The sequence below is a fragment of the Leopardus geoffroyi genome, chromosome D4, assembly GCF_018350155.1.
Source record: "Leopardus geoffroyi isolate Oge1 chromosome D4, O.geoffroyi_Oge1_pat1.0, whole genome shotgun sequence".
NCBI lineage: Eukaryota > Metazoa > Chordata > Mammalia > Carnivora > Felidae > Leopardus > Leopardus geoffroyi.
The window spans coordinates 57,128,139-57,154,929 of NC_059342.1; the positions used below are offsets into that span (position 1 = coordinate 57,128,139).

The window sequence follows — 26,791 nt, forward strand, 5'->3', positions numbered from 1 at the left end:
CATGACCTGAGCTGAAGTGGGAAGCTTAACCAACTGAGCCTTGCAGGCGCCCCTAGAATTTTTCTTTTTTTTTTTTTTTTTTGGATGTACATGTCCATTTGTTACAGCATCATTTGTTGAAAAGGCTGTTGTTGCTCCATTGTATTGCCTTTGCTCCTCTGTCAAAGATTAGTTGACTTGGGCACCTGGCTAGCTAAGTTGGTGGAGTATGCGATTCTTGGGCTTGTAAGTTTGAGCCTCACATTGGGTGTAGAGGTTGCTTAAAAATAAAATGAAAAAAAAAAAAGATGACTGTATTTATGTGGGTCTATTTCTGGTGTCTGTCCTGTTCGATTGATCTATTTGTCTATTCTTTCACTAAAACCATACTGTCTGGATTACTATTAGCTTTATACTAAGTATTGAAAGTTGGATAGTATCAGTCTTGAACTTCAATATAGAGTTGGCTATTCTGGGTCTTCTGGCTTTCCATAGAAACTTCATAATCAGTTTTTCCATATCTACAAGATAACTTGCTGGGATTTTGATTAGGAATATATTGAATCTGTAGGTCAAGTTGGAAAGAACTGACATCTTGATGATATTGAGGCTTTATATCCATGAGTATGGATTATTTCTCTAATTACTTCTGCTTTAATATCTTTGATCAGAGTTGGGTAGTTTTCCTCATACAGATCTTATACTTCTTTTGTTAGATTTATACCTAGGTACTTAATTTTTTTTGGGTGCTAATGTAAATGAAAATGTGTGTGTGTGTGTGTGTGTTTTAATTTATTTGTTTTTAAGAAGGCTCTGCACCCAATGTGGATCTTAAACTCACAACCCCAAGATCAACAGTTGCTTGCTCTACAGACTAAGCCAGCCCCTTTTGTACAGTTTTAGGTTGTTCAAATAATACTTTATATGTATATATATTTTTCTATTTAAAATAATTTTTTATTATTTATTAACATTTATTTATTATTGAGAGATAGCATTAGCATGGGAGGGGCAGAGAGAGGGGGAGACACAGAATCCCAAGCAGGCTTTAGGCTCTGAGCTGTCATCAGAGCCTGAGACGGGGCTCGAACTCACAAACCGCAAGATCATGACCTGAGCCAAGTCAGATGCTTAACTGAGCCACTTAGGTGCCCCTATTTTTTATTTTTTAAGTAAACTCTGTACCGCTCACGGGGCTCAAACTCATGACCCCAAGATTAAGCGTCACGTGTTCCTACTGACAGAGGAACCTCCTTTGCTTTCCTCCCTTATGTATGGAGGAACCTCCATACTGTTTTCCAGAGTGGCTGCACCAGTTTGCATTCCCACCAACAATGCAAAAGAGATCCTCTTTCTCCACATCCTCACCAACATCTGTTGTTGCCTGAGTTGTTTATGTTAGCCCTTCTGACAGGTATGAGGTGGTATCTCATTGTGGTTTTGAATTGTATTTTCCTGATGATGATTGGTGTTGAGCATTTTTTCATGTGTTGGTTTGCCATCTGGATGTCTTCTTTGGAGAAGTGTCTATTCATGTCTTTTGCCCAATTCTTCACTGGAATATTTGTTTTTTGGGTGTTGAGTTTGATAAGTTCTTTATAGATTTTGGATACTAACCCTTCATCTGATATGTCATTTGCAAATATCTTTTCCCATTCTGTCAGTTGCCTTTTAGTTTTGCTGATTGTTTCCTTCACTGTGCAGAAGCTTTTTATTTTGATGAGGTCTCAATAGTTCGTTTTTGCTTTTGTTTCCTTTGCCTCTGGAGAGGTGTTGAGTAAGAAGTTGCTGCAGCTGAGGTCAAAGAGGTTTTTGCCTGCTTTCTCCTCGAGGATTTTGATGACTTCCTGTCTTATGTTGAGGTCTTTCATCCATTTTGAGTTTATTTTTGTGTATGGTGTAAGAAAGTGGTCCAGGTTCATTCTTCTGCATGTTGCTGTCCAGTTTTCCCAGCACACTTGCTGAAGAGACTGTCTTTATTCCATTGGATATTCTTTCCTGCTTTGTCAAAGATTAGTTGGCCATACGTTTGTGGGTCCATTTCTGGGTTCTCTATTCTGTTCCATTGATCTCAGTATATGTTTTTGTGCCAACTACATGTACAATTTTAAGTGTTGATATGTTTTGAGAGAGAAAGAGAGAGTGTGCATGTGCTCTCAAGTAGGGGAGGGGCAGATAGAGGGAGAGAGAGAATCCCAAGCAGGCTCCACACTGTCAACACAGAGCCTGATGTGTGGGGTACAATCCCATGAACCCAGAGATCACTACCTGAGCCAAAACTAAGAATCAGATGCCCAACCAATTTAGCCACCCAGGTGCCCCCTACATGTACAATTGTATTTATTTACTTATTAAAAAAAAATTTTTTTTTAAATGTTTGCTTATTTTTGAGAGAGGTAGAATGCAAGCAGGGGAATGGCAGAGAGAGACACAGAATCCAAAGCAGGCTCCAGGCTATGAGCTGTCAGTACAGAGCTTGACTTGGGGCCCCAACTCACGAACCATTAGTGACCCGAGCCAAAGGCGGAAGCTTAACTGACTGAGCCACCCAGATGCGCCCCTACATGTACAATTTTAAATGTGGATTCTTGATTTCTTAATACTGTGTTTTGAGATTTCTTCTTAGTCATTTATTAGTCTTACACATGTTTTGCAAATATTTCCTCCTAATCTATGGCTTGCCTTTTTAACAGTGACTTTTGAGGAATACGTTTCAAATTTTAAGTCTAGTCCATCCATTTTTTTTTTAATGCTTTTAAACTTAATGCTTTTTGTATTCAAGAAATTTTTGACAATCCCAAGATTGCTAAGATTTTGTTTGCTCCTAGAGGTTTTATAGTTTTAATTCTTCCATTTAGTTCTATTCCTGATTCATTTCAAGTTAAGTTTTGCATGTGGTGTGAGGTAAGGGCAATATATATTGTTTTATTCATATATTTCATATATATTTCCATTTTACTTCATTGATCTCTATTTTTATGCCAGTGCTACACTATCTTGATTACTGTAGCTTTACAGTAAGTCTTAGATTAAATGAAACTGTTAAAAAAATGATTGGGAAGAGGAATTGATGTAGACTACAAGGGGCAGTCCAGTGGGAGACACTTTGATTCAGTAAAAATAGATTTTAGCATTAAGTGCTGCCTGAGAATGGAGAGGGTCTTGTAAAGAAATACTGGATCACCCATGTCTTGGAAAATATTAAGGAGTGCTAGGATGTCATCTAAGGTTGAAGCTTTCAGTTGTAATGTAGAACAAGGAGAGTGGCAGATCTGTACCCTCAAGTCTCCTTACCAGGCACTGTCTTGAGATTTCCTTTTATTCTCCTCCCATCCCTATGTACTTAGTCCTAATCATCATTGATAGAAAAATGTTGGTGCTTACTGGAACTTAGCAGATTTCCTCCATGTATGTGGTCTTTGACCTTTCCTAGAAGTTGGCATGCTGCAATCCTAATGTGGGATACTTTATTTTGCAGTTCTGCACTGATGTTTTGTAAACAGCTCTTTGTGATCATTTGGATGGGAGCTTCTCTTGTTAACTGTTTATTCCCAGCAAGAAATTACTTCTCACCCTTGTTTAAAGTCTCTTGTCCAGGGGTGCCTGGGTGGCTCAGTCGGTTAATTGTCCGACTTCAGCTCAGGTCATGATCTCACGGTCTGTGGGTTCGAGCCCTGCGTCGGGCTCTGTGCTGACAGCTCAGAGCCTGGAGCCTGCTTCGGATTCTGTGTCTCCCTCTCTCTCTGACCCTCCCTCATTCATGCTTTGTCTCTCTCTGTCTCAAAAATAAATAAACGTTAAAAAAAAAAAAAATAAAGTCTCCTGTCCAAATCTAGCTTCTTGAGCTCTTCTTTAGGCATGAATGGAATAGAGGGAGTTTGTGTGATGGGCTTTAAATAAGAAACCTCTATAACTTAAACCTTAGATATGTCACATGAAACTGGTTGCCTGCCATAGGAGTAATTTAGTTTACCTAAATTAGATTGGATGAATTTTGTTTGTTTGTTTTGATGGTGGGAAAGTTTATTTATTTTTTTTTCAATATATGAAATTTATTGTCAAATTGGTTTCCATACAACACCCAGTGCTCATCCCAAAAGGTGCCCTCCTCAATACCCATCACCCACCCTCCCCTCCCTCCCACCCCCCATCAACCCTCAGTTTGTTCTCAGTTTTTAAGAGTCTCTCATGCTTTGGCTCTCTCCCACTCTAACCTCTTTTTTTTCCTTCCCCTCCCCCATGGGCTTCTGTTCAGTTTCTCAGGATCCACATAAGAGTGAAAACATATGGTATCTGTCTTTCTCTGTATGGCTTATTTCACTTAGCATAACACTCTCTAGTTCCATCCACGTTGCTACAAAGGGCCATATTTCATTCTTATTGCCATGTAGTACTCCATTGTGTATATAAACCTCAATTTCTTTATCCATTCATCAGTTGATGGACATTTAGGCTCTTTCCATAATTTGGCTATTGTTGAGAGTGCTGCTATAAACATTGGGGTACAAGTGCCCCTGTGCATCAGTACTCCTGTATCCCTTGGGTAAATTCCTAGCAGTGCTATTGCTGGGTCATAGGGTTGGTCTATTTTTAATTTTCTGAGGAACCTCCACACTGTTTTCCAGAGTGGCTGCACCAATTTGCATTCCCACCAACAGGGCAAGAGGGTTCCCATTTCTCCACATCCTCTCCAGCATCTATAGTCTCCTGATTTGTTCATTTTGGCCACTCTGACTGGCGTGAGGTGATATCTGAGTGTGGTTTTCATTTGTATTTCCCTGATGAGGAGCGACGTTGAGCATCTTTTCATGTGCCTGTTGGCCATCCGGATGTCTTCTTTAGAGAAGTGTCTATTCATGTTTTCTGCCCATTTCTTCACTGGGTTATTTGTTTTTCGGGTGTGGAGTTTGGTGAGCTCTTTATAGATTTTGGATACTAGCCCTTTGTCCGATATGTCATTTGCAAATATCTTTTCCCATTCCGTTGGTTGCCTTTTAGTTTTGTTGGTTGTTTCCTTTGCTGTGCAGGAGCTTTTTATCTTCATAAGGTCCCAGTAGTTCATTTTTGCTTTTAATTCCCTTGCCTTTGGGGATGTGTCAAGTAAGAGATTGCTACGGCTGAGGTCAGAGAGGTCTTTTCCTGCTTTCTCCTCTAAGGTTTTGATGGTTTCCTGTCTCACATTCAGGTCCTTTATGCATTTTGAGTTTATTTTTGTGAATGGTGTGAGAAAGTGGTCTAGTTTCAACCTTCTGCATGTTGCTGTCCAGTTCTCCCAGCACCATTTGTTAAAGAGGCTGTCTTTTTTCCATTGGATATTCTTTCCTGCTTTGTCAAAGATGAGTTGGCCATACGTTTGTGGGTCTAGTTCTGGGGTTTCTATTCTATTCCATTGGTCTCTGTGTCTGTTTTTGTGCCAATACCATGCAGACTTGATGATTACAGCTTTGTAGTAGAGGCTAAAGTCTGGGATTGTGATGCCTCCTGCTTTGGTCTTCTTCTTCAAAATTACTTTGGCTATTCAGGGCCTTTTGTGGTTCCATATGAATTTTAGGATTGCTTGTTCTAGCTTCGAGAAGAATGCTGGTGCAATTTTGATTGGGATTGCATTGAATGTGTAGATAGCTTTAGGTAGTATTGACATTTTGACAATATTTATTCTTCCAATCCATGAGCACGGAATGTTTTTCCATTTCTTTCTATCTTCTTCAATTTCCTTCATAAGCTTTCTATAGTTTTCAGCATACAGATCTTTTACATCTTTGGTTAGATTTATTCCTAGGTATTTTATGCTTCTTGGTGCAATTGTGAATGGGATCGGTTTCTTTATTTGTCTTTCTGTTGCTTCATTATTAGTGTATAAGAATGCAACTGATTTCTGTACATTGATTTTGTATCCTGCGACTTTGCTGAATTCGTGTATCAGTTCTAGCAGGCTTTTGGTGGAGTCTATCGGATTTTCCATGTATAATATCATGTCATCTGCAAAAAGTGAAAGGTTGACTTCATCTTTGCCAATTTGGATGCCTTTGATTTCCTTTTGTTGTCTGATTGCTGATGCTAGAACTTCCAACACTATGTTAAACAACAAGTGAGAGTGGACATCCCTGTCGTGTTCCTGATCTCAGGGAAAAAGCTCTCAGTTTTTCCCCATTGAGGATGATGTTAGATGTGGGCTTTTCATAAATGGCTTTGATTATGTTTAAGTATGTTCCTTCTATCCCGACTTTCTTGAGGGTTTTTATTAAAAAAGTTTGCTGAATTTTGTCAAATGCCTTTTTGCATCGATTGACAGGATCATATGGTTCTTATTTTTTCTTTTATTAATGTGATGTATCACGTTGATTGATTTGCAAATGTTGAACCAGCCCTGCATCCCAGGAATGAATCCCACTTGATCATGGTGAATAATTCTTTTTATATGCTGTTGAATTCGATTTGCTAGTATCTTATTGAGAATTTTTGCATCCATATTCTTCAGGGATATTGGCCTGTAGTTCTCTTTTTTTGCTGGGTCTCTGTCTGGTTTAGAAATCAAAGTAATACTGGCTTCAAAAAATGAGTCTGGAAGTTTTCCTTCCCTTTCTATTTTTTGGAATAGCTTGAGAAGGATAGATATTATCTCTGCTTTAAACGTCTGGTAGAACTCCCCTGGGAAGCCATCTGGTCCTGGACTCTTATTTGTTGGGAGATTTTTGATGACTGATTCAATTTCTTCTCTGGTTATGGGTCTGTTCAAGCTTTCTATTTCCTCCTGATTGAGTTTTGGAAGTGTGTGGATGTTTAGGAATTTGTCCATTTCTTCCAGGTTGTCCAGTTTGTTGGCATATAATTTTTCATAGTATTCCTTGATAATTGTTTGTATCTCTGAGGGATTGGTTGTAATAATTCCATTTTCATTCATGATTTTATCTATTTGGGTCATCTCCCTTTTCTTTTTGAGAAGCCTGGCTAGAGGTTTATCAATTTTGTTTATTTTTTCAAAAAACCAACTCTGGGCTTCATTGATCTGCTCTACAGTTTTTTAGATTCTATATTTATTTCTGCTCTGATCTTTATTATTTCTCTTCTTCTGCTGGGTTTGGGGTGTCTTTGCTGTTCTATTTCCTTTAGGTGTGCTGTTAGATTTTATATTTGGGCTTTTTCTTGTTTCTTGAGATAGGCCTGGATTGCAATGTATTTTCCTCTCAGGACTGCCTTCGCTGTGTCCCAAAGCGTTTGGATTGTTGTATTTTCATTCTCGTTTGTTTCCATATATTGTTTAGTTTCTTCTCTAATTGCCTGGTTGACGCATTCATTCTTTAGTAGTGTGTTCTTTAACCTCCATGCTTTTGGAGGTTTCTAGACTTTATCCTGTGGTTGATTTCAAGCTTCATAGCATTGTGGTCTGAAAGTATGCATGGTATGATCTCAATTCTTATATACTTATGAAGGGCTGTTTTGTGACCCAGTATGTGATCTATCTTAGAGAATGTTCCATGTGCACTCGAGAAGAAAGTATATTCTGTTGCTTTGGGATGCAGAGTTCTAAATATATCTGTCAAGTCCATCTGATCCAATGTATCATTCAGGGCCCTTGTTTCTTTATTGACCGTGTGTCTAGATGATCTATCCATTTCCGTAAGCGGGGTGTTAAAGTCCCCTGCATTTACCACATTCTTATCAATAACGTTGCTTGTGTTTGTGAGTAATTGTTTTATATATTTGGGGGCTCCCGTATTTGGCGCATAGACATTTATAATTGTTAGCTCTTCCTGATGGATAGACCCTGTAATTATTATATAATGCCCTTCTTCCTCTCTTGTTACATCCTTTAATTTAAAGTCTAGTTTGTCTGATATAAGTATGGCTACTCCAGCTTTCTTTTGACTTCCAGTAGCATGATAAATAGTTCTCCATCCCCTCACTTTCAATCTGAAGGTATCCTCAGGTCTAAAATGAGTCTCTTGTAGACAGCAAATAGATGGGTCTTGTTTTTTTATCCATTCTGATACCCTATGTCTTTTGGTTGGTGCATTTAGTCCATTTACATTCAGTGTTAGTATAGAAAGATATGGGTTTAGAGTCATTGTGATGTTTGTAGGTTTCATGCTTGTAGCGATGTCTCTGGTACTTTGTCTCACAGGATCCCCCTTAGGATCTCTTGTAGGGCTGGTTTAGTGGTGACGAATTCCTTCAGTTTTTGTTTGTTTGGGAAAACCTTTATCTCTCCTTCTATTCTAAATGACAGACTTGCTGGATAAAGCATTCTCACTGCCTATTTTTTCTGTTCATCACATTGAAGATTTCTTGCCATTCCTTTCTGGCCTGCCAAATTTCAGTAGAGAGATCGGTCAGGAGTCTTATAGGTCTCCCTTTATATGTTAGAGTGTGTTTATACCTAGCTGCTTTCAGAATTTTCTCTTTATCCTTGTATTTTGCCAGTTTCACTATGATATGTTGTGCAGAAGATCGATTCAAGTTACGTCTGAAGGGAGTTCTCTGTGCCTCTTGGATTTCAATGCCTTTTTCCTTCTCCAGATCAGGGAAGTTCTCAGCTATTATTTCTTCAAGTACACCTTCAGCACCTTTCCCTCTCTCTTCCTCCTCTGGAATACCCATATGTGTAGATTATTTCTCTTTAGTGCATCACTTAGTTCTCTAATTTTCCCCTAATACTCCTGGATTTTTTAATCTTTTTCTCAGCTTCCTCTTTTTCCATAATTTTATCTTCTAGTTCACCTATTCTCTCCTCTGCCTCTTCATTCCGAGCCGTGGTCTCCATTTTATTTTGCAGTTCATTGATAGCATTTTTTAGCTCCTCCTGACTGTTCCTTAATCCCTTGATCTCTGTAGCAATAGATTCTCTGCTGTCCTCTATACTGTTTTCAAGCCCAGTGACTAATTTTATGACTATTATTCTCAGTTCACTTTCTGTTATATTGTTTAAATCCTTCTTGATCAGTTCGTTAGCTGTTGTTATTTCCTGGACATTTTTTTGAGGGGAATTCTTCCGTTTAGTCATTTTGGATAGTCCCTGGAGTGGTGCAGAACTGCAGGGTACTTCCCCTGTGCTGTCTTGAATAATTTGCATTGGTGGGTGGGGCCGCAGTCAGACCTGACGTCTGCCCCCAGCCCACTGCTGGGGCCACAGTCAGACTGGTGTGTACCTTCTCTTCTCCTCTCCTAGGGGTGGGATTCACGGTGGGGTGGCGTGGCTCGTCTGGGCTACTTGCACACTGCCAGGCTTGTGGTGCTGGGGATCTGGCGTATTCGCTGGGGTGGATCGGCAAGGTGCACAGGGGCGGGAGGGGCAGGCTCAGCTCACTTTTCCTTCAGTGATCCACTTTGGGAGGGGCCCTGCCGCACCAGGAGGGAGTCAGACCCGCCAGAGGGATGGATCCGCAGAAGCACGGGCGTTGGGTGTTTGCGCGGAGCAAGCAAGTTCCCTGGCAGGAACTGGTTCCCTTTGGGATTTTGGCTGGGGGATGTGCAAAGGAGATGGCGCTGGTGAGCGCCTTTGTTTCCCACCAAACTGCGGTCTGTTGTCCGGGGCTCAACAACTCTCTCTCTCGTTGTCCTCCAGCCCTCCAGTTCTCTGAGCAGAGCTGTTAACTTATAACCTTCCAGATGTTAAGTCCTGCTTGCTGTTGGAACATACTCCTTCTGGCCCCTCCGTTTTTGCAAGCCAGACTCGGGGTCTCTGCTTGGCCGGCGGGCTGCCCCCCCCCCCCCCCCCGCTCCCTTCTGCCGTTCCGTGTAGCGTGCACCGCCTCTCCTCCCTTCCTACCCTCTTCCGTGGGCCTCTCGTCTGTGCTTGGCTCCAGGTAATCCATTCTGCTAAGTCTTCTGGTGGTTTTCTGGGTTATTTAGGCAGGTGTAGGTGGAATCTAAGTGATCAGCAGGACCTGGTGAGCCCAGCGTCCTCTTACGCTGTTATCTTCCCTCAATCCTAGATTGGATGACTTTTAAAGGTCCTTGTAACTCTCTGCCTTCAAGGTTTGGTCAGCAGTCCCAGCTTCTTTTCTCTTAGACTTAGAGTTACAAATCTAGTTCTAACTCTAACTTTGGCATATAGTAGGTGCTCAAGAAACATTGGTTCAGTAAATGACCTTGCAGAAAGTCTTCATGGTGTCGTCTTTTTTTCTCTTGCAGTTAAAAGAGCCAAATTCCAGGGTTCACCAGGTAAGGCCAGCCTTTAATTATTATGTCTTTTCCTTTCATACTTTCTCTCAGTTAAAAGCAATCTTTTAAACAATCATTAATTTCATTTAATTTATTGATTAGATTAAGAAAATAAATTATTAACAATCAATATGGAGAGATGTTGGTCAAGGGGTACAAAGTTTCAGTTATGCAAGATGAATAATTTCTGGAGATTTAATGTACAATATCAGTGTGTTCATAATTAACGAGTGCTATATACTTGAAATTCGCTAAGAGGATAGATCTCAAGTTGTTATTGATCATATACACATACACATTTGAAAATTGTGATTATGTGAGATGTGATGAATATATTAATCTGCTTGATTATGATTTCACAATGTATATGTATATCAAATCATCAAGTTGTACACCTTAAATACATACAATTTTAAGTTGCCAATTATACCTCAGTAAAGCTGGAACAAAAATCAGTGCTGTTGTAAAACTTTAAAGAGATCTGTCTATATACCTATTTAGTGAAAACTTAGTCCCCATATCTCTTGGCCAACTCAGTTCTACTTCTCAGTAGTAATTATTTGGAGGTTTGTGTATACCTTTTCAGATTTTTGTGTGTATATGCATGTTTAAATAAATAGATTAACTTTGTGCAACCTGCTTTTATTCAAACAACACATCATGAAAATAAGTTGTTTAGAATTTTGTTGTAAATTTGTACCTGAGTTTCCTGATTGATGAATATTTAGTTGTTTCCAGTTTTTGCTATTATAAGCAATACATGTTTTTGTGCATATATCAGTGTCTGCTTTTGCAAATGTATCTGTATGCTAGAGTCCAGAAGCAGAGAATTGCTAGGCTGGAGGTATGCATTTTTTAAAAATTTGGTAGCTGCTGCCAAATTTCACTTAATGAAAGTTTTGGGGAGATTATACTCAGACCAAAAGTATATAAGCGTTTATCCAAATCCTTACAAAGATTCAGTAATATGGAACTTTTTAATCTTTGCCCATCAGAAGGTGAGAATAGTATTTACAGGTTTTAATATACATTTCCTTAATTGTGAATGCTAAGTTAGAGGGACTTAATGCTGGTTGCTGCTGGGGAAAAGGGAAGGTACTGGGGATTACTGGGAAAAAATTCATGACTGGGAACCCATGGGAATCTGAAAAGCCAAACCTTGGGTACAACAGGAACTAAAAGAGTCTCTGAGCCTACTCCAGTCTCCACTAGCTAAATCTCTTTTCTTTCTGAGAATCTGTTCTGTTTTCCTTTCTCTTCTACCTGTCTTTCTATGCTTACCTTGTTTGCACACAGCCCATAATGGTTGCTCCAGTGGAATATATATGCCTCTCCGACAACCATCAGTTGTCACTATTTCTTTGTTTTCCCTATTTAAAATCGTTTGAGAGGGAATTGGATTGTTTTCAGTTTTTTGCCAGTTCATGGCTTGACTGCTTTTGAGTGGCATCTAAACCTGCTCTGATCAGCTATGATTGGATGTGGGGAGTAGAATACAGAATCATATGATAGAAAACATAGCTCAGTGATCTACGACACTGCTACTGGATATGTGTGGGATTCTCTTATGTGGGTGGGCTTGCATCCTCATAATAAAGTATAATTCTGGTAAACTTTCCATATCTAAGTATAGAACTATATGATTTTTTAATGATTTCATAAGGATTTAATAGTCATAATTAAAATTTTTTTTAAAAATTTTTTTTTTTCAACGTTTATTTATTTTTGGGACAGAGAGAGACAGAGCATGAATGGGGGAGGGGCAGAGAGAGAGGGAGACACAGAATCGGAAACAGGCTCCAGGCTCTGAGCCATCAGCCCAGAGCCTGACGCGGGGCTCGAACTCACGGACCGCGAGATCGTGACCTGGCTGAAGTCGGATGCTTAACCGACTGCGCCACCCAGGCGCCCCCTTTTTTTTTTTTTAATTTTTTTTTCAATAAAATTTTTTAAATTAATGTTTATTTATTTTGAGAGAGAGGGAGAGCATGGGCATGCAAGAGGGAGTGCACAAGTGGGGAGGGGCAGAGAGAGAGGAGAGAGAGGAAGAGAGGGAATCCTAAGCAGATTCTGAACTGTGAGCGCAGGGCCCAATGCGGGGCTTGATTGCATGAACTGTGAGATGATGACCTGAGCCAATAGCAAGAGTTGGACCCTCAACCGACTGAGCCACCCAGGTGCCCTAGTCATAATATTTAAAATGGCTATGATTTGGGGCGCCTGGGTGGCTCAGTCGGTTAAGCGGCCGACTTCGACTCAGGTCATGATCTCGCGGTCCCTGAGTTCGAGCCCTGCGTTGGGCTCTGTGCTGACAGCTCGGAGCCTGGAGCCTGTTTCGGATTCTGTGTCTCCCTCTCTCTCTGCCCCTCCCCTGTTCATGCTCTGTCTCTCTCTGTCTCAAAAATAAATAAATGTTAAAAAATAAAATGGCTATGATTTATTGAGCACTTGATATATCAGAGCATTGCCTACTTTCATAAACGTCTTATTCTTATTTAATTATCACAACAAACTTAGAACATTGTATCCTCACTTTTATTATTTAAAAAAAATTTTAAGTATAGCATAACATACAAAGTTAGGTTAGTTTTATGTGTACAACATAGTGATTCTACAAGTTTATACCTGTGTTCACCACAAGTGTAGCTACCACCTGTTACTACATAACACTATCACAATACCATTGCTTATATTCCTCATGCTGTGCATTTTATTCCTGTGACTTTTGCATTCTATAACTGGAAGCCTCTATCTCCTGCTCCCCATTTTGCCCATCGCCCACCACTGTGGCAACCATCAGTTCTCTGTATTTATAGATCTGATTCTGCTTTTTGTAAAACTACATAATTTTTATTTTTATTTACTTATTTTTAATTTTTTTAAACTACATAATTTTTAATGATGCTTAAGAGAAAGATTTACCTTGTGCTAGAAGTGCATGGCAGGGCAATTTTCTCACACCCCTTACATTAGTTAATTCATTTTAAACAATGTTTGCCAATTTGATGAGCCAAAAATGATTGTCTTTTCATTTTATGTTATGATTAATTTCTTACATAGAAAAGTGAACTCTTAATTCAGTGCCTCTAATCATGGTTTATGCTCAAGTAGTACAGGGAGAGTGGTACAGGACTAGTGCTGTCTTAGGCACTAGAACTCAATTTATATTCTCAGGTTAGAGAATCTCCTTTTCCCAACTCTGCAGTAGTGTTGCTTTTTGTGTAAGTCGTGGTTTAGGCCAACCTGAATAAATTAATCTGGGAATCCATTTCCTTTAGGAGGATTTTTTGCTCAATTCTTGTTCTGTCAACAGCAAGAGATAACCCTTCCTCTTCAATCCTTTACCACTTTTTCTTTTATGGTACTTACTTCTTCATTTTACTAAATTTACATATCTTTTCTACTAGATCGATTATATTTGTTTTTTTTCAAACTAAAGATGGGCTGTAATATCAATTTTGTTGGTTATGATGAATGTTTCAAAAGTTTAAATAAATTAGAATAGGATATATTAATGTATCCCAACTTGTATTGTATAAAGCTTTCATTTTCATTATGTATGTGTGTGTGTCTACAGGATCAAATGTGTATTTCTGAAATTTGAAAAACTATTACAGTTTATACTTTTGAGAAGAGAGAATTAATGTTTTATAATTTTTTGCAGTTCTGTGGGCTTAGAATGATGCTGTATTGTACAATATATAGTTTTATTTTTGCTTCAATTTCTAATACTTTAATTTGGATTACTCAGTTCCAAAGGGTTTGTGAGCCTGGGTAACAAATCTGAGCACTAAGTATTACATCTTCATCTTGGTTTTTTTTTTTTTTGCATTTTTTTTAAAGATAAATTTAACACCTATGTGACCCTGAAAGTGCAGAATGTGAAGAGCACAACTGTAGCAGTTCGTGGTGATCAACCTTCTTGGGAACAAGATTTTATGTTGTAAGTACTTCAGAGTGGCAGCAGCATGCCTTACAAAAACTACAGAGTTGAACAGGAATAAGTGAGGTGTGTGGTGGGTGAAGTATATCTCCAGTTTTGTTCTCTCCTGGATTTGTTGTGTTTTTCTTTGTTTTAATCTATTATTTTTTTACAAAGAGGGTCTTTTTTTTTTTTTTTTTTTAGTTAATGTACAGTGCAATAGTGGTTTCAAGAGTAGAATTCACTAATTCATCACTTACATACAGTACTCAATGCTCACCATAACAAGTGCCCTCCTTAGTACCCATCTAGCCTGCCTCTACCCACCTCCCTCCATCAACCTTTAGTTTGTTCTCTATTGCTAAGTGTCTCTTGTAATTTGTTTCCCTCTCTTTTTCTTCCTCTGCTTCCCCTATGTTCATCTGTTTTGTTTTTTTAATTCCACATATGATTGAAATCATATGGTATTTGTCTCTCTCTGATTGACTTATTTTGCTTAGCAAAATACATTCCAGTTCCATCCACATCATTGCAAATGAAAAGACTTCATTGTTTTTGATGGCTGAGTAATATCCCATTGTGTGTGTGTGTGTGTGCGCGCACACGCACGCGTGCTCATGCATATATCCAGTGAAGAAATGGGCAGAAGATACAAATAGACATTTTTCCAAAGAAGACATCCACATGGCAAACAGACACATGAAAAGATGGTCAACATCACTCATCATCAGTGAGTGATGCATGAGTGCATATTCACATGTGCAGGCACATGCACACACACACACACACACACACACACTACATCATCTTTATCCATCATCATTCAGTAGACATTGGGGTTCTCTCCACAGTTTGACTATTGTTGATAATGCTGCTATAAGCATTGGGGTGGGCATGTACCCCTTCAAATTTTTATTTCTATATCCTTTGGGTAAATACCTAATAGTACAGTTGCTGGATCATAGGTATTCCTATTTTTTGTTTCTTGAGGAACCTCTGTACTGTTTTCCAGAGTGACTGCACCAGTTTGCATTCCCACCAGCAATGCAAGAGGGTTTCCCTTTCTCCACATCCTTGCCAACACCTGTTGTTGTCTGAGTTGTTAATTTTAACCACTCTGACTGATGTGAGGTGGTATTTCAATGTGTTTTTGATTTGTATTCCCTGATGATAAGTGATGTTGAGCATCTTTTCATGTGTTGGTTGGCCATCTGAATGTCGTCTTTGGAAAAATGTCTATTCATATCTTCTGCCCATTTCTCCACTGGATTATTTCTTAACTGGGTGTTGAGTTTGACAAGTTCTTTATAAACTTTGGATACTAACCCTTTATCCAATATGTCATTTGCAAACATCTTTTCCCATTCTGTAGGCTGACTTTTAGTTGTGTTGATTGTTTCCTTTGCTGTGCGGAAGCTTTTTATTTTGATGAAGCCCTAATAGTTCATGTTTGCTTTTGTTTTCCTTACCTCTGGTGACATGTCTAATAAGAGGTTGCTCTGGCCCAGGTCAAAGAGGTTGCTGCTGTGTTCTCCTCTAGATGTTGATTGTTTCCTGTCTCACATTTAGGTCTTTCATCCATTTTGAGTTTATTTTTGTGTATTTTTGCATGTTGCCATCCAGTTTTTCCCGCACCACTTGTTGTAGAGACTGTCTTTTTTTCCATTGGATATTCTTTCCTGCTTTGCCAAAGATGAGTAGACCATATAGTTCTGGGTCCAATTTGTGGGTTTTCTGTTCTGTTCCATTGATTGATGTGTCTGTTTTTGTGCCAGTACCATCCTGTCTTGACGACAGCAGCTTTGTAATATGGCTTGAAATCTGGAATCATTATGCCTTCAGTTTTGTGTTTCTTTTTTTCAGGATTGCTTTGGCTATCTGGGATCTTTTGTGGTTCCATACAAATTTTAGGATTGTGTGATCTAGCTCTGTGAAGAATGATGGTGGTATTTTTTTAATGTTTATTTATTTGAGAGAGAATGGGAGTGAGTGGGGGAGGGGCAGAGAGAGAGGGGATAGGATCTGAAGCTGGCTCTGTGCTAACAGCAGAGAACCCAATGTGGGTCTCGAACTCACAAACTGTGAGATCATGACCTGAGCTGAAGACAGACACTGAACCCACTGAGCCACCCAGGCGCCCCTGCTGTTGGTATTTTGATGAGGATTGCATTAAATATGTAGATTGCTTTGGGTAGTATAGATATTTTAACAATGTTTGTTTTTCTAATCCATGAGCATGGAATGTTTTCCATTTCTTTGTATCTTCTTCAATATCTTTAATAAGTCTTATATAGTTTTCAGAGTACAGATCTTTTACCTCTTTAGTTAAATTTATTCCTGGGTAACTTACTGTTTTTGCTGCACTTGTATATGGGATCGATTGCTTAATTTCTTTCTCTGCTGCTTTGTTATTAGTGTACAGAAATGCAGCAGATTTCTCCAAGTTGATTTTATATCCTGCAATTTGCTGAACTCATGTATTCTAGCCTTTTTTTTTGGTGGTGTCTTTGAAGTTTTCTACATAAACTATCATGTTGTCAGCAAATAGTGAAAGTTTGATTTCTTCCTTGCTGATTTGGATGCTCTTTATTTCTTTTTGTTGTCTGATTACTGAGGCTTAGGCTTCCAGTACTATGTTAAATAGTAATGGTGAGAGTGGGCATCCTTGTCTTGTTCCTCACCATAGGGGAAAGGCTCTCAGTTTTTCCCCATTAATGATGATATTAGCTATGGGGCTTTTGTATATGGCCTTTTTTTTTTAATTTTATTTTTTAAAATTTATATCCAAATTAGTGAGCATATAGTGCAACAATGATTTCAGGAGTAAATTCCTTAGTGCCTCTTACCCATTTAGCCCATCCCGCCCTCCCACAACCCCTCCAGTAACCCTCTGTTTGTTCTCCATATTTAAGAGTCTCTTATGTTTTGTCCCCTTCCCTGTTTTTATATTATTTTTGCTTTCCTTCCCTTATGTTCATCTGTTCTGTGTCTTAAAGTCCTCATATGAGTGAAGACATATGATATTTGGCTTTCTCTGAATAATTTCGCTTAGCATAATACCCTCCAGTTCCACCCATGTAGTTGCAAATGGCAAGATTTCATCCTTTTTGATTTGATTGCTGAGTAATACTCCACTGTATGTGTGTGTGTATGTGTGTGTGTGTATGTATATATATACACCACATCTTCTTTATCCATTCATCCATCCATGGGCATTTGGGCTCTTTCCATACTATGGTTATTGTTGATAGTGCTGCTATAAACATTGGGGTGCCTGTGTCCCTTTAAAACAGCACACCTGTATCCCTTGGATAAATGCCTAGTAGTGCAATTGCTGGGTTGTAGGGTAGTTCTATTTTTAGTTTTTTGAGGAACCTCCATACTGTTTTCCAGAGTGGCTGCACCAGTTTGCATTCCCACCAGCAATGCAAAAGAGATCTTCTTTCTCCACATCCTCGCCAACATCTGTTGTTGCCTGAATTGTTAATGTTAGCCCTTCTGACAGGTATGAGGTGGTATCTCATTGTGGGTTTGAATTGTATTTTCCTGATGATGATTGATGTTGAGCATTTTTTGATGTGTTGGTTTGCCATCTGGATGTCTTCTTTGGAGAAGTGTCTATTCATGTCTTTTGCCCATTTCTTCACTGGATTATTTGTTTTTTGGGTGTTGAGTTTGATAAGTTCTTTATAGATTGTGGATACTAATCCTTCATCTGATATGTCATTTGCAAACATCTTTTCCCGTTCTGTCAGTTGCCTTTTAGTTTTGCTGATTGTTTCCTTCGCTGTGCAGAAGCTTTTTATTTTGATGAGGTCCCAATAGTTCATTTTTGCTTTTGTTTCCTTTGCCTCTGGAGAGGTGTTGAGTAAGAAGTTGCTGCAGCTGAGGTCAAAGCAGGTTTTTGCCTGCTTTCTCCTCGAGGATTTTGATGACTTCCTGTCTTATGTTGAGGTCTTTCATCCATTTTGAGTTTATTTTTGTGTATGGTGTAAGAAAGTGGTCCAGGTTCATTCTTCTGCATGTTGCTGTCCAGTTTTCCCAGCACACTTGCTGAAGAGACTGTCTTTATTCCATTGGATATTCTTTCCTGCTTTGTCAAAGATTAGTTGGCCATGCGTTTGTGGGTCTATTTCTGGGTTCTCTATTCTGTTCCATTGATATGAGTGTTCTCGTGCCAGTACCATACTGTCTTGATGACTACAACTTTGTACCAGCTTGAAGTCTGGGATTGTGATGCCTCCTGCTTTGTTTTTTTTTTTTTTTTCCCAGATTGCTTTGGCTATTCAGGGTCTTTTCTGGTTCCATATAAATTTTAGGATTATTTGTTCTAGCTCTGTGAGGAATGCTGGTGTTATTTTGATAGGGATTGCATTGAATGTGTAGATTGCTTTGAGTAGTATCAACATTTTAACAATATTATTTCTTCCTGTCCAGGAGCTTGGAATCTTTTTCCATTTTTTTGTGTCTTCTTCAATTTCTTTCATAAGCTTTCTATAGTTTTCAGTGTATAGATTTTTTCACCTTTTTGGTTAGATTTATTCCTAGGTATTTTATGGGTTTTGGTGCAACTGTAAATGGGATCGATTCCTTGATTTCTCTTTCTGTCGCTTCATTGTTGGTGTATAGGAGTGCAACCAATTTCTGTGCATTGATTTTATATCCTGCAACTTTGCTGAATTCATGAATCAGTTCTAGCAGTTTTTTGGTGGAATCTTTAGGGTTTTCCATATAAAGTATCACGTCATCTGGGAAGAGTGAACATTTGACTTCCTCCTGGCCAATTTGGATGCCTTTTATTTCTCTGTGTTGTCTGATTGCAGACCCTAAGACTTCCAATACTACGTTGAATAACAGTGGTGGGAGTGGCCATCCCTGTCTTGTTCCTGACCTTAGGGGGAAGCTCTCTGTTTTTCCCCATTGAGGATGATATTAGCATTGGGTCATTCATATATGGCTTTTATGATCTTGAGGTATGCTCCTTCTATCCTACTTTCTTGAGGGTTTTTATCAAGAAAGGATGCCATATTTTGTCAAATGCTTTCTCTGCATCTATTGAGAGGATCATTTGGTTCTTGTCCTTTCTTTTATTGATGTGATGAATCACGTTAATTGTTTTGCGGATATTCAACCAGCCCTGCATCCCAGGTATAAATGCCACTTGGTTGTGGTGAATAATATTTTTAATGTATTGTTGGATCCAGTTGACTAATATCTTGTTGAGGATTTTTGCATCCATGTTCATCAGAGAAATTGGTCTATAGTTCTTTTTGGTGGGGTCTCTGTCTGGTTTTGGAATCAAGGTAATGCTGGCTTCATAGAATGAGTTTGGAAGTTTTCCTTCCATTTCTGTTTGTGGAACAACTTCATGAGAATAGGTGTTAACTCTTCCTTAAATGTTTGGTAGATTCCCTTGGAAAGCCATCTGGCCCTGGACTCTTGGTTTTTGGGAGATTTTTGATTACTACCTCGATTTCTTTACTGGTTATGGGTATGTTCAAATCTGCTTCAGTTTTGGTAGTGTATATGTTTCTAGGAATTTTTGCATTTCTTCCAGATTGCCCATTTTATTGGTGTATAATTGCTCATAATATTCTCTTATTAGTGTTTTTATTTCTGCTGTGTTCGTTGTGTTCTCTTTCATTCTTGATTTTATTTGAGTCCTTTCCTTTCTCTTTCTTTTTTTTTTTATTAAAAAAAATTTTTTTTATCGTTTTATTTATTTTTGAGACAGGGAGAGACAGAGCATGAACAGGGGAGGGTCAGAGAGTGGGCGACACAGAATCTGAAACAGGCTCCAGGCTCTGAGCTGTCAGCACAGAGCCCGAGGCGGGGCTCGAACTCACGGACCGTGAGATCATGACCTGGGTCGAAGTCAGCCGCTTAACCGACTGAGCCACCCAGGCGCCCCTCCTTTTTCTTTTTGAGCAACTTCGCTAGTGGTTTATCAGTTTTGTTAATTCTTTCAAAGAACCAGCTTCTGGTTTCATTGATCTGTTCTGTGTTTTTTTGGTTTCAGTAGCATTAATTTCTGCTCTAATATTATTTACTGTCTTCTGGTTTTGGCTTTTATTTGCTGTTCTTTTTCCAGCTCTTTAAGGTGTAAGGTTAGGTTGTGTATCTGAGCTCTTTCTTCCTACTTTAGGAAGGCCTGTATTGCTATATACTTTGCTCTTATGACTGCCTTTCTTGTGTCCCAGAGGTTTTGGATTGTGGTGTTATCATTTTCATTGGCTTCCATATACTTACTATTTTATTTATTTATTTTTTTAATTTTAATTTTTATTTATTATTTTTAGATTTTTTAAAATTTACATTGAAATTAGGTAGCATATAGTGCAGCAATGATTTCAGGAGTAGATACCTTAGTGCCCCTTACCCATTTAGCCCATCCCCCCTCCCATAACCCCTCCAGTAACCCTCAGTTTGTTCTCCATATTTAAGAGTCTCTTTTGTTCTGTCCCCTTCCCTGCTTTTACCATATACTTCTTAATTTCTTCTTTAACTTCTTTCAGGTTCATTATTTTTCATAATTTTATCTTCCATATCACTAATTTGCTCCTCTGCCTCATCTGTCCTTGTTTTTATGGCCTTCATTTGTGTTTGCATCTGGTTATAGCATTTTTAATTTTGGCCTGACTAGATACTAGTTCTTTTATCTCTGCAGAAAGGGATTATCTGGTGTCTTCTATGTTTTTTTCAAGCCCAACTAATATCCTTATAATCGTTGTTTTAAATTCTAGTTCAGACATCTTACTTACATCTACATTGATTAAATCCCTGGCCATCATTTCTCCTGTTCTTTCTTTTGAGGTGAATTCCTCTGTCATATTATTTTGGAGGAAGAAAAAAACAATGATAATACAATGAGATAAAAATTTTTAAAAATGAAATAAAGAATGCTAGAACCTATGTGTATGTTTATAAAAAAAAAATAAATAAATAAATAAATTTTTGTCTTGAATCCAAGAAGTAAAAGAAGAGAAAAACAACAAAACAAATACAGAAACAACAACTGAAAAGTACAAAGAACCCAAATGAAGCTAGATCCAGTTTCCTGTAGAGCTGAAACTTTGCAGCACTCTATGGTCAGTAGACTAAACTTGTGGAAGGGATTGTGCTGGTGTTCTGAGGGAGGGGCTTGCTGCTCTGATTCTCAGGAGGACTTGCCTTAGTGGACATGTGCCTAGAGGGTGCAGGGGAGTGGAACTTGGTGTAACAGTTTTATTCTCCACTTGGTGGTGCTGTTTATCTTACTAGGGTCAGTCAGTGTTGGTGGGCTAATGGTGAAAATGGTTCATTCCCCGCCCCCCCCTCCCCCCAGTCTTCACAGTGGGAAGTTCACACCCTCACAGGTGTGTGATCAGTCACCCCTCCTGTGTGCCCCGTGTGTCCTCTGCTCCCATCAGCTCCCTGCATTTTCCCTGTGTCCCAGCTGTCCACCTACCAGCTTTTCCAGAGCTTTATCTTAGGCGCTGCTGTGTTTCAAAACCCTGCACTTCCAAGACCCCTGCGGTTTGGATCCACAGTGATCTGGGGATGGGTCTCACTGTGCTGTGGCCAGGGCCGGCTTATCCCAGAAAATGATCATGTCACTGCGCAGCAGCTTCTCCCCCTTTCCCTCTCTCTTGTCCACGAAGATGGCTTCCTCACCTCTGCAGCACCTAAGCTCTTTTCTCCCCCAGTGTACCTCTCTGTACTATGTACCTGCCACATTCTTTCTTTCAAATGATGCAGATTGTTCTGTTAATCCTCAAATTGGTTTCCTAGGTGTTCAAAATGGTTTGATGTTGATCCATCTCTGTTCAAGGGAGGAGGCAAACCTAAGGTCCCCTTACTACTATGTCATCTTAACTCCTCCCTGCCCCATTTTATTTCTAAAGTACTCTCTACACCCAATGTGAGGTTTGAATTTATGACCCCAATATCAAGAGTTGCATGCAACACTGACTGAGCCAGCCAGGCACCCCCATGCCTTTTTAAATTATAAAGTAGATTTATCTCTAGCCTCCTTGAAATGTGAAAATCATTCCAGTAGTATCCCTGGAGTAAATTTGTCTCTTGGATTTGTAATCTATTCTATCTTATATGAATTATGAATGCAAGTAAACTCCCAATTAATTCGGTAAATATACTACCTAGTCAGATTTTCCCAGTGGTCAGAATTATGAAATAGTATAATATACTTAACATGATATTAGATATAATTTAAATCTTGCTTCAATTCTCAGAAGGCTCCTTGAAGGTATGTGGTTATGCTTGTGTGTGTGTGTGTGTGAGAGAGATATGGACAGAGAATGAGTGTATGTGTATACACCTGGATTGCCTGCTATAGAAGATGAGCATTTCTGTGCTTAAAATCCTTTTGCTTTATGGAGTGAAATGTCATACCTTCCTCTAATTAATAAAAATGAGTAACAATTAGTAGAATTTCTTGTATATGACACAAAAATTAATATATTACGATTGTAAGTTCTAGCTTTAAAAAACTTGGCACTTGGGTCGCTCAGTCAGTTAAGCATCCAGCTCTTGATTTCAGCTCAGGTCATGATCTTAGAGTTCATGGAATCGAGCCCTGCACTGGGATCTGTGCTGACAGCATGGAGCCTGCTTCGGATTCTCTCTCCCCCTGTCTCTACCTCTCCCTCACTCTTTCTCTCAAAATAAACACATGAACTTAAAAAAGAAAAAAAAGAATACTAAGGGGTGCCTGGGTGGCTCAGTTGGTTGCACGGCCAACTTTGGCTCAGGTCATGATCTCATGGTTCTTGGGTTTGAGCCCTGTTGCGGGCTCTGTGCTGACAGCTCAGAGCCTAGAGCCTGCTTTGGATTCTGTGTATCCTTCTCTCTCTGCCTCTCCCCTGTTTGGCTCTGTCTCTGCCTGTCTCTCAAAAATGAATAAATGTTAAAAAAAAAAAATTAAAAGGGGAGAAATTTATAGAATATCATTTTTTTTTGAGAGAGAGAGAAAGACAATGTGTGCATGCATCAGTGGGGGAGGGACAGAGTTGGGGGGGGAGAGAGAATCCCAAGCAGGCTCCCAAGCAGTGCACAACCTGATACGGGGCTTGAACCCACAAACTGTGAGATCATGACTTGAGCCAAAATCAAGAGTTGGATGCCCAACCAACTGAACCACCCATGCACCCCTAGAATATCATTTTTTTTTTTTGTTTATGTTGAGAGAGCAAGAGAGAAAACATGAGTGGGGGATGGGCAGAGAGAGAGAGGTAGTGCAGAGCCCAGTGCAGGTCTTGAACTCTTGAACCATGAGATCATGACCTGAGCCAAATCACATGCATAACCAACTGAGCCACCCAGTTGGCCCTGGAATATAATTTTGAAGGACTAGGCAAATCATTGAGTTCTTTAAAGGTCTTTTTTTTCCTCTTTCTTTCTTTCTTTCTTTCTTTCTTTCTTTCTTTCTTTCTTTCTCTCTCTCTCTCTCTCTCTCTCTCTCTCTCTCTCTCTCTCTCTCTTTTGAGAGAGACAGACAGACAGATGGAGAGAGAGAATCTTAAGCAAGCTCCATGTCCAATGCAGGGTTTAGGGCTCCATCTCATGACCGTGAGATCATGACCTAACCAAAATCAAGAGTAGGTCAGTCAACCAACTAATCTACCTCGGGGTCCCACGTCTGTCTTTCTTACAAGATTATGCTTGTTTTCTGGGAAGTTAGGAATGAGGGTGTCAAACAAGAAAATGTATTAAAATTGCTGTAAGATTTGAAGTTGAAAATAAAATTGCTTTACAAGTATTATAGTGCATCTCAGAGGTGCAAAGGGATGATTATTTTCTTGTAGATACATTTCAATCCTTTGGACTTTTAATAAATTGTTTCTTATAATACCATTTAGGAAACTTGTTTATAAAGAGTTAAAAGGTAAGATTATGAGGTGTTGGGCTAAGACAGTAGTGGAAGGGATAGTTAGGAGAAGAAGGAAAGAAGATGTTAAGGAGATAGACTTTTCTTACATGATTGGAGAGGTGTTATGCTATTTACTAGGATACCGGACATAATAAGGTCAGTTGTAGACAAGCTTATATTTGGGGTTCTTACAGGACTAGTAGGAAGAGAGGTACAGAAGATGGTTAGGAACTTAAACGTGGCACTCAGGAAAGAAGTCTGGATTGGAGAAATATTTTGATCAGTTGGAGCTGTAGGTGTAGATGAGAAGGCTTAGGGAGAGAGTGAGTAAATTGGGGAAAGGGCCTGGGGTAAAGCCTGGAGAGCACCAACATTTAAAGTGGGACAGAGGGAGTGAAAAAGAAATGAACAGAGAGATAGAAAGAGAAATAGGACATAGTGGTGTCCTGGAAGCTGAGAGAGAACTGGGGTTTCAAGAAGAAAGAGGGCAAGTGATGTCACATTTCTCACTGGTTGCCTCTCTCTCAAGATTATAAACCATATTCATTCCCTTTCTCAGTTGCATTGTTGTGAAAATGAGACCATGCGTTCCTTTCTTTATACATGTGTGCAAAGTTAGCTATGAGTGGTTTATTCAAGTCTCTTCCTGTGGCTATGACATATAAACCTAGCAATCCTACTTTCTTCTGATCTCCAATTGCCAGTAATAATCACTTACTATTATAACTCTTCACAGTATGTGAAACCTAGCCATCAGCAGCCTCTCATCAGCATAACTAGCTTTATTCTTATGTGTTTATTTTCAAATTTCCCCTGCACTTCCTCTTTCAACCTTTCTGTTATACGTGTGAATTTTTTCATCTCCCACCTGGAGATGCTGTGAAGTTTGCTGTCTCCTCTGTTACCCATGGATTTTATTAGCTACGTTTTCCTCTTTTCTGCTCTTATTCCTTATTCATCCTACCCTGTTCTTTTGTCACTGGCGGCTCCATTGCTGGTCTCTTGTCTCTCTTTCTCCTTTTTCCTGATGCATTATGTGTCAGTATCTAATACTCATTTTTGTATTTCTCATTATTTATCTTTAATATTTCTGTATCTCAGGAGTACTGTTGCATAGGGGCACTTGTACTCCAATGTTCATAGCAGCACTCTCAACAATAGCCAAATTATGGAAAGAGCCTAAATGTCTATCAACTGATGAATGGATAAAGAAATTGTGGTTTATATACACAATGGAATACTACGTGGCAATGAGAAAAAATGAAATATGGCCTTTTGTAGCAACGTGGATGGAACTGGAGAGTGTGATGCTAAGTGAAATAAGCCATACAGAGAAAGACAGATACCATATGGTTTCACTCTTATGTGGATCCTGAGAAACTTGGCAGGAACCCATGGGGGAGGGGGAGGAAAAAAGAAAAAAAGAGGTTAGAGTGGGAGAGAGCCAAAGCATAAGAGACTGTTAAAAACTGAGAACAAACTGAGGGTTGATGGGGGGTGGGAGGGAGGAGAGGGTGGGTGATGGGTATTGAGGAGGGCACCTTTTGGGATGAGCACTGGGTGTTGTATGGAAACCAATTTGACAATAAATTTCATATAATAAAAAAAAATAAAATAAAAATAAAAATTTCTGTATCTTATTTCCAGGACTAGATTATTCATTAAAGGGAAATTAGGGAGGGCATCTTTACTTAGAATTTGTTTAGCCCAAAATCTTATATACAGGTATGCACATATACTGTTGATTAATTAATAGAGAAAAGAAGCTCCCCCAGAGCTCTGGGGACAAGGCATAAACAGAGCTCTCAGACTTCTTTTAGTTGGGTCTGCTGAACACACATAGGTGAGATAAGAAACTTATTGTAGAAGATATCCTCATTGTTTGAGTTTTCTTCCCCAGGTTTCCTTGCAGAAAAGATTTTTTTTCTTTATCCAAGTTAAGCTGTAAAGACCTCTATTTTTTTTATCAATTGGATTGAGATGTTGTTTAGGACTTGCATTAGGAACATTATGTATGTATCCCCGTGCAGTTTTTCTTTTCCAGATTAAAGAGATGTGGGGTTGTCATGTTTCTTTTCTAAGGCTAATCGATTATTTAGGCTGAATGAAACTGTGTGACAGAAAGCTTAGTTTTGCCACACTGTGAACACCTTAACTGAGTGGGTGAGTTTAGTCACCTACTTTGTGACTTTGAATAGCTCTACAGTTAGCTTGGAAGGTTTTAGAGACAGGAATTGGGTCCTGTATTGTGTGTCTTGCCCATAGCACCAAACCATATGTATTATATGTGCTCAGGAAGCATTAATTAAATAGACAAATGAACTCATTAGTACATTGTTCTATTGTATTTATGTAAAGGTAAATTTTCTTTGCTCCACTTGTTTTCAACACACTTGATAAGAATTCTGTGGTTGTAATACCATATCCTAAACATGTGAATCTGAGAACATGTATCTTTAGAACACAGAAACCAAGCTTTCTCTGAAGTGTGAACTTGAAACTTTAGGTGATGAATAGCTATTGTCTTCTTGAGAATACCTTTCTGCTTTTTCTTCTAGAATTGGCCTTTTCTCATCTTTCTTACATTTTCTTTCAAATAATCCTGTATTTCAATAAGCGTTTTTTGGAGAATGTTTTTAGCATTAATGTAAGTGGTTGTTCCACTTTAAGACTATAATTTGAGTTAGCCTTATAATTATCAATTATAAGTTGATAATCTACCATGTATGATGCTGTTTTTGCTTACTGGTTATGTGGTTCTTTCTGTAATGATTTCTTTTCGAAAAAAAAATTTCCTAGTTATTATAGGAAAATCACTGTGTCAATCACTCTCCTGTGATAAACATTTTGTTTACATGTGA

General features: G+C 38.9%; 1 protein-coding gene across 18 annotated transcripts in view; it reads left to right on the forward strand.

Annotated features, from left to right (window-relative positions):
* Window positions 1–26,791, forward strand: part of UNC13B (unc-13 homolog B) — a 252,510-nt gene that overhangs the window by 67,115 nt on the left and 158,604 nt on the right. For 17 of the 18 annotated variants that reach the window (XM_045470007.1, XM_045470020.1, XM_045470021.1 and 14 more), the window contains exons 2-3: window positions 10,111–10,140; window positions 13,984–14,083. In XM_045470007.1, coding sequence (XP_045325963.1) covers window positions 10,111–10,140; window positions 13,984–14,083 — 130 coding nt within the window. Of the gene's footprint in view, window positions 1–10,110; window positions 10,141–13,983; window positions 14,084–26,791 lie in introns of those variants that run through there. The other variant, XM_045470010.1, reaches the window with a different exon arrangement.